The sequence below is a fragment of the Euprymna scolopes genome, chromosome 46, assembly GCF_053919585.1.
Source record: "Euprymna scolopes isolate OS-2025 chromosome 46, ASM5391958v1, whole genome shotgun sequence".
In the NCBI taxonomy this organism is placed as follows: Eukaryota; Metazoa; Mollusca; class Cephalopoda; order Sepiida; family Sepiolidae; genus Euprymna; species Euprymna scolopes.
The window spans coordinates 96,911,905-96,920,913 of NC_136527.1; the positions used below are offsets into that span (position 1 = coordinate 96,911,905).

Genomic DNA, 9,009 nt, shown 5'->3' on the forward strand with positions numbered 1-9,009 from the left:
AAACCACACACTGAAGGGCGCTTTTGTCATTTATTTATATATATATATATATATATATATATATATATATATATATATATATATATATATATATATATATATGTATATATGTATATATATATATATATATATATATATTTCAGAGGAAACATAATTTAATTTAAATACCAAAAAAACAAAAAACGGGCAGGTGAAATTATTAAAATTTCCTTAAGGACTTATCGTCTGACCCTCTAAGAGGAAACGTCAGAATGATAAATTAAAAGCTAAGAAACGAATGAGGAAAGAAGGGAATTTGGTTTCAGTTGGAAGAACATTGAGAAAAAAAAATCTCACTGTTCAGGTGGTTTTAAATCAATAAATATCTCCAACTGATGTTTCAAAATCTTTTGTCTACCTAGCCGTGTAATTATATTCATGCAGATATTCTACATGATTTATACTTGCATAATATTTGCATAAAAAGTTTACAGTAAACACAAAATTGTTTCCATGTATATTTATGTATGCGTATGTATTTTTGTTTAATCTATCTATTATATCAATAAAAATGAACGTGTCTGTGTGTGTGCCCATGTGTCTGTATACGTTTCCCTATGTTATAACTCTGTCAATTTATTAGTCTATCTATCTATATATCTTTAAAAGTGAACGTGTCTGTGTATCTGTGTGTCTAGATTTCCCTATGCAACAACTCTGTCAATTTTCAGTATACACACTCGAAATTTGATATACAGAGTACTGAGATTTGGGGAAACTCTTTATAATCGGTTTTCGCCCAGAAATTTGGCTGTTAAGGGGTCAAAGTTCAATGATTTGACTTTTGAGAACTCTACCACACTCCTCCGCCAATTTTGGGTCTAAACACTTTAAATTTTAGATATACGTTCCATGGACATGGATATAACTTAATGACTTGATTTTAGCCCAAAACAATAAATATTAAAGAGTCATAATAGGGTCAAAGTTTAAAAAATTGACCGCTATTTTTTCTTTGGGGGGGGGGGTGCTCAACATACACCTACAAACACCCGGGCAACGCCGCGCTGAAATGCTAGTATATATATATAAAAGCGAATGTGTCTGTCTGTCTGTGTGTGTGTGTGTTTCCGTGTACATTTCCCTACGCAATAACTCTGTCAATTTTCAGTTTACAGACTCGAAATTTGATATACAGGGTACTGAGATTTGGGAAAATCTTTGTGATCAGTTTTCGGCAAGAAGTTTGGCTCTTAAGGGGGTAAAATTCAACGATTTGACCTTTGAGAACTCTACCAAACTCATCCGACAATTTTGGGTCTAAAAACTTGAAATTTTAGATATAGTTTCCTTGGACATAGATCTAACTAAATAACTTGATTTGAGCCAAAAACAATAAATGTTAAGGGGTTATAATAGGGGTCAAACTTTTAAAAAAGTTGACCACTTTTTTTTTTTTGCTCAACATACACCTCCAAGCACCCGAGCAACGCCGGGCTTAAATGCTAGTATATATATATATATATATATATATATATATATATATATATATATATATATACACATAGTATACTAAAAATACGTTTTAAGATTTTATAGAGTTCTTGCTATGCTACATAAAGGTTGGTAGTCATACTTGGGTCAGGTTACATGTTGTTCTAGAAGATCCACCTCCTAGGACTTACCTTCTTTATTTGCTAACACAATATGCATTGTTTAGAGTGCAAAAGAGCTTACAAAAGGAAAGAGAAAAAAAAAAGACTTTATTTTTCTCTGTGTGAGTGGATTGATATCACAGATAAAAATGACTCCGTGGGACGTGTGGCTTAGCTGTGACCCATAAATACACATTTTTATCGAAAGCACCCGCGGGCGTCAAAATCAATGATATAATTGTGTCCCCCCCCCCTTACTGGACATTCTTACCTTTGAAGCAGTATTCCTGTTTCTGTTTCAAGTTTGCTCCACATCGGGTAGGCTTCCCCCATCATGTGTGCAAAGAGTGTCTGTGTGTACGCTTTTCGAATGATACGTGTTTGTCCATGGGAACTTCCTCTGCTATGAGGCAGCGGAAACTGAAAATATTACAAAAAAAAAAAAGAAAAGAAAAAATCATAAATTAAAATGGAAAATTGAAATAAATTAAATGAAACCCCAAATAAAAAAAAATATATATATATAAAAATAGGAAATTAGAATAAATTAAATGAAAGCCCAAGTAATATATACATATTAAAAGAACATATTAAAACAAATATATATATATATATATATATATATATATATATATATATATATATATGAAATGAACACATTAAAATTAAAATTAATTAAAATTATGAAAAAATAGAAAATAAATTAAATTAAATTAAATGAAAGCCCAAATAAAAAGACATATGTACAAAGAACATTTGCAAATTAAAATTAATTAAAATTGTAAATAAAAATAGAAAATTAAAATAAATTAAATGAAACCCCAAATAAAATATATATATAAACAGAATACATAAAAATTAAAATTAATTAAAATTATAAATAAAAATGGAAAATTAAAATAAATTAAATGAAACCCCAAATAAAATATATATATAAAAAGAATACGTTAAAATTAATTAAAATTATAAATAAAATAGAAAATTAAAATAAATTAAATGAAACCCCAAATAAAATATATATATAAAAAGAATACATTAAAATTAAAATTAAAATTATAAATAAAATGGAAAATTAAAATAAATTAAATGAAACCCCAAATAAATTAAATGAAAGCCAAAATAATATATATATATATATATATATATATATATATATATATGAGAGAGAGAGCATATAAAAATAAGAAATAAAAATAAAAATAAAATCATAAAGAAAATTTAAATAATTAAATAATCAAATTTTGAAAATTTAAAGATAAAAACATTAAAGTTATAAATTACAGTTAAAAATAAAAATTAAAACTGTAAAATAATTTAATATAAATTCAGATAAAAAATTCAAATTAAATTAAAAATTAATTAATAAAGTAAAATACGATGAAAGTTAAAATAAAAAAGTAAACATTAAAATAAAAATAATTAATCAAATTTACAATTAAGCCATTAAAATTTAGAAACTAAAAATTGAAATGTACAACGATCAATGATAAGTGCTCACCGATGCTATACATTTTGTCAGAAAACTCACCCATTAAAAAATGAGGACTGAGGGACAAATAAAGAGAAGCAAGAGTAGCATCCACAATGCATCGTTTACTCTCCATTATTTTATTAAGTATTAAAACTTAATAAAAGTCCAATTGTAGTGTTTAAGGGAACGTATGGTGATAGATTCCCCTCTCATTAACTGAAAATAAATAGAATTGCCTAATCTAATTATGTAATAAGATCATCTTATTGCATTATATATTAAATATAAATTATATATTATTAAATTATTGGTAGATATAATAAAAACATTTATGGACGAGAAAATCTATTATTAAAAATAAACAATCAAAACAATATAAATTAAATATTGAAATAAAATATAGGTATTAACATTTGAATCTAATAAAAAATAAAAAATAAAATTAATATCACAATAACTTATCTTGCAAAATGTCATATAATAAAATTGGTAGCAACTGTTCCTCTACCAGACAATATATATATATATATATATATATATATATATATTAGTGATGGGACGATTCCGATACAAATACTGATTCTGTTATAAATTCCTGATTCTGATTCAATTACCGATTTCATGACTTTATAGATTATAGATTTCTAAATTAATTATTTTAGTCTCAATTCTTTATCTACTATTATATTATACCCAACATATAGTAGTGATTTAAAAAGTAGTATATATATATATATATATATATATATATATATATACTACTTTACTTTTAGTATATATATATATATACTTTATATACTTATATATTTAGTATATATATATATACTTTATATACGTACATTTATATATTGTCATGCTTTTTAGCTTTAAGAACTAAATTAATTAATTAATCGTTGAAAACGTGATCTTCTTCCAAACTTTGGCTTGTGACGTTTTAAGGAATTGCTAGATAAAAGAAAAGAGGTTCTGTCCTTGAGCCCCTGGAGGGGCATAGGCCATCTACAACTTTTTGTAGATGTTTTTGTAGCAAGGAGTTCTTTTTACGGGGTGAGGGTGCTGGCCCCATGCCCAACCTTCCCAGTAGGTACATACAGTACCTAGCCTTCCCAAATGGTCACTGATCTGGTACTGGCCGAGCTCAACGTTGCTAACTTCAGTGATCTGGTGATAACCGGTGTGTCAACGTGATTGCGCAATACTGCGGGGGAGGTTAAGAGAATATAATTGTTGGGTCTATGCTATCTTTAAGATCAAGTAGTGTCCCATTTTCTAACGTGTGTGGTAAAGTACTAAGGAAGTGAATGTCATCCCTTATGTTTTTTTTTGTTTTTTTTAATTACATTTTCACCCCAAATAAGGCACATTGCCACTTTGATGTAGGGGGCTACTATTAGGGACACAGGCTACAGGGGTACTAGGTTGGGAGTTGTGCAGCAAGATATTGGTTCATGTTACACTTGAACTTCCGCTTGTCAGTACAGTTGGGGAAGCAGGAACCTGGCAGGGAGTTCCAAAGTCTAGCGGTTCTGGGGAAGAAACTACTGGAGTAGAAGGCACTCTTACATCTAGGGATCTCTACTGTGAAGGGGTGGGATTGTACTGCTTGTCGGGTTTGTCAGGGGTATTTACGTAGAGGGGGTACAAGTGGTTGCAGCTCGTCGGAACATTCACTGTTAAAGTACTTGTAGAACAGGCAGAGGGTTGCTACATTTCGTCGATGGGACAGAGGCTGAAGCTTGGATGATAGTTCAGGACCTATTAGGTTGGCGACTCTCTTTTGAACCTTGTCTAGGAGTGAGAGACAAGTAGCAGATGCACCGGCCCAAATATGACAACAGTACTCCATACATGGGCGAATGGTGGCCTTATAGAGGTACAGGATACTTTCAGGCGTCAGTAGTTTTCTAGCATGGTAGAGAGAACCTACCTTTTTCGCAGCAGTCCTGGCAATGCTCTCAATGTTCCAACTCATGTCTCCTGTGAATGTTAGTCCAAGGAGTTTAAAAGATGTGCTTTCAGATAAAGAGTCTTTGGCCATTACTATTGGTGGTAGAGAAGGTTTCTTGTAGTTATTGAAGGAAACAAGTTTTGTCTTGACAGCATTGAATATGACCATCCTTTTTTGTCCCCATTCCACTACAGATTGGAGGTCATCCTCTAGTGTTTTTACCATTTCTTTAGATATATGTTCATTTGTTTTCCTGTCGTGTCTATTATAGAGCGTGGTGTCATCAGCATATATACCCATCTCACAGACAATTTTGTCAGGGAGGTCATTTATGAATATTAGGAACAATAGAGGTGCAAGGATAAACCCCTGAGGCACTCCCGCATTTATATCATATTGTTTAGATGTACGACGATTGAGGACAACCTGGATTTTTCTCTTATTTAAGAAGGATTTAATTATGTTAAGTATTCTTCCAGTGATACAGTATGATCTAATTTTCCTGAGAAGACCTTCATGCCATACCCTGTCAAAAGCCTTAGATATATCTAGAGCTACCGCTCTACCCTCCCTTGCTTTGTCAAGTGAATGGTATATACGCTCGGAGATTACAGTGAGAATGTCTGCTGTGGAACGGGCTGCCTAAATCCATATTGTTGGTTGGTAAGAAGTTTAGCATCTGTAAAGTGATGGACTAGAGCTTGGTTAATTATGGACTCAAATATTTTGGCAAAAAGTGGGAGGAGGCTAATGGGGCGGTAATTTGCTGGGTCAGTTCTTTCGCCAGAATTCTTGAAAACTGGCACAACACTGATCTCATCCCGGCTGTGCTATTAAAAAAGTGCTCTGCTGAAGTAGCTCCAATCCTCTCCAAACTCTACAACAAATGCCTTAATGAATCATGCTTTCCGGGCTGTTGGAAAACTGCTTCTGTGGTACCAATATTCAAGAATTCTGGCGAAAGAACTGACTCATCAAATTATCGCCCCATTAGCCTCCTCCCACTTTTTGCCAAAATATTTGAGACCATAATCCGGCACCTTACAGATGCTAAACTTCTGACTGACAAACAATAGAAAAATTTTGATAGATTTTTAAAGTTTAAAAATTGAAAAATATTGAGTTCGGAAAATTCATTACTGTTTTTAAAAAAAAAATATTTCAATTACTTTTAAAACAACTTTAATAGTTTATTTTGGAAGTATAATCCATAAAGAAAATAAATAACCCACTTTTAACTGAGAAATTACGAGTTTTTTATATTTTATTCGCAGTTTCGTGTTAGGGGTGTCAAAAATTCCTACAAAAATTCCGATACACCTAGTCATTTTCTACATTGTTTTCTTTGAAATCTAAACTCTAACAAATATACAACTTCAAATATTTTTATATATAGTCGTTTGATTAAGAAAAAAATACAGCACATACGATGTCTACACTTGTCCAAGAAAAATAATTAGTTCTTATCGACATAGCGGAATACTGAAAATACACGTTATACAAGCCAATATTCAAGGGAGGTAACTCTAAATTTTATTACTGAAATTAGAGTTATTTCCCTTGACTCTAATGACAAGTATGTAATTATTGTTGTGTTTCGATTAAAACCACATTAAAAAATTACGTAAAAATTAATTTAGAAAATAAAAACGAAAAATTTGATGATCTTCAGATGTTTTAATCGATAAAAATCTGAATAATTTAAAAGAAAATTATCAAAATTGTCCCTCAATGTTTGCATGCTAGATTAAAACCTTCTGATCAAATTAAGATTCTACATTTTCAGGCGGTTACGTGTCAAAATCCTTTAAGACGAGAAGAAAAAAATTAAGACGAAGAATAATTTTGTAATTTAGAAATTAAATGTAAAATGATCACGAATTTTCGGGCCATTGTCGTTTTAAGTCAGTAAAAATGGTGTACTTATCACCGACTTTAAATTCTAAACCAATAGTTTGTTTTTCTTTCTGCTATTTTTACTAATGTTGTGCATTTTAAGAGGGGAGGGGGAGGGTCTACTGTTTTACAACCTTGTCACCCAGACTTAGGGTTAGTGGATAATTTGTCTAATTGGTTAAAAACTGTGAAACGGCCGGGAAATAGGAGATCAGTTTACATTAACTTTGTATACGAAATTGATCCCCCACTTTAAATTCTCAAAATTTTTAAAAACTTGGTGTTAAAATTTTTTACAAAAGAGTTACGCACCTGAAATGCACATTTACCTACTTATACTAAATGTGAGTTAATCAAAGCTTGTTATTTCTAAGGTCTTTTTATTCTTGTGCTCAAATATATATACACAGGGTGGAACGATAAAAGTGAAAAACGACACTACAGCTTTATTTGAAAAAGTCAGGTGACTTGACTATGTAGTAGAGTTGATATATATTCAATGCAGCCGCCTTCAGCCTCAATCTCCGTCTCGATACAGGTCCGGAGCTGGGAGCATTTTCTGAAGCCAAGCCTTTCTATAGTGAAAATATTAATGTGTGTATTTTGAAATGTAAAAATCACTGGTGACCATGTTTGTACAGGCGGCATATGAAAGGGGCCAACCCTCAATTTGGTCAGGAATGCTGAAAACGAATATTCGTATATTAATTTTAGGTGAGTAAATGAAGAAGCTGTATATATATATATATATATATATATATATATATATATAACTACTTCATTTACTCACATAAAATAAATATACGAAAGTATAGATTTATGCATAAACTTTAAGTATTTACTTCCAAACTGCTCAATACGTTGGTAGAGCTCGTTAGTAATTTATGAAATATATACGGCGATTAAGCTACACTGAATATTCGGCGTTTCATCCACTATAGGATTCGTTAGCCTGACGACTCCTATAGTGGATGAAACGCCGAATATTCAGTGTAGCTTAATCGCCATATATATTTCATAAATTACTATATATATATATATATAAATATATATATTTGTTAGTACATTTTCAAGTATTTTTTTTAAAGGTAGATAACTCTTATTTTTATTATCTCCCTTGAGAAAGCACACACAGATATATGTATATATATACATATATTTGTGAGTATATTTTCATATGGTTTCCTAAAGGTAACTCTGACTTTAATTATCTGCCTTGATTAATATCTGAGAAGTTCTTTTTGTTTTAACTTATTTTAAAGCGTTTATTTACTTTGGAACATAACAAGTGTTCAGGCTCAAATTAGAACAAGACCGAGGTGACTGTCATGAGACCGTCGTCTCCCTGCATATTAAAACAAAGCCAACCTCCATACGTAGTTAATTGTCATGTCGAAAATAGTAATATATCCAAAAATTACGAAAACTCTACAAGTGCAGAGTTCTTTATAGTTCAAACCAATATTAAGTAATTTTTTTTTTTTTTTTTTTTTTTGGCATACATTATTGCTGATATTCATGCTGCTCCTCTTTGATCAAATTGTCTCTAGGATGGATTAGAGTTGGGGGTCAGGGTTAGCCTTTTTTTTTTTTATATTTGATATGTAATTCTATGTCGATTTTTTAAATCTTTTCGAATATGCTGAAAACGAATATCACAATTTAATTCGGGGCACATGATGTATAACAAATAGATAACACAGAAAATAGACTTATAGTTTTTAAAGGTTTATTAGAAGAAAAATATGTAACCCACAGTGGGGACCCTAACAGGTACTACCACTCCGGGTCAGAGTGGACCTGGGAGCAATGGTAATTAAAGGGTGGCTCCACACTCCCCAAGCCCGCTTATGGAGCTTTACCATCGGATACAGTTTAAGGTCATATCCAGGACCCTGAAGTGGCGGCGGCTATCCTGTTCTTGTAGAAATTTTGGATGGGAGTGGTCTTCTTCTGGGAGAAGTTTCGGCTGGTTGCTAAATAAAAAGAAAAAAGAGACAAGTTTTAATCCAACAGAAATGGAATCATGTCGTTACAAGTCCGAGTAATTTTGAAATGGA

At 31.2% G+C, this 9,009-nt stretch overlaps 1 protein-coding gene across 1 annotated transcript in view; it reads right to left on the reverse strand.

Moving 5' to 3' along the window:
- LOC145270185 (uncharacterized) overlaps positions 1-9,009 on the reverse strand; it is a 149,768-nt gene that overhangs the window by 131,016 nt on the left and 9,743 nt on the right. The window contains exon 6 of the mRNA XM_080125814.1: positions 1,906-2,054. Coding sequence (XP_079981940.1) covers positions 1,906-2,054 — 149 coding nt within the window. The remainder of the gene's footprint in view (positions 1-1,905; positions 2,055-9,009) is intronic.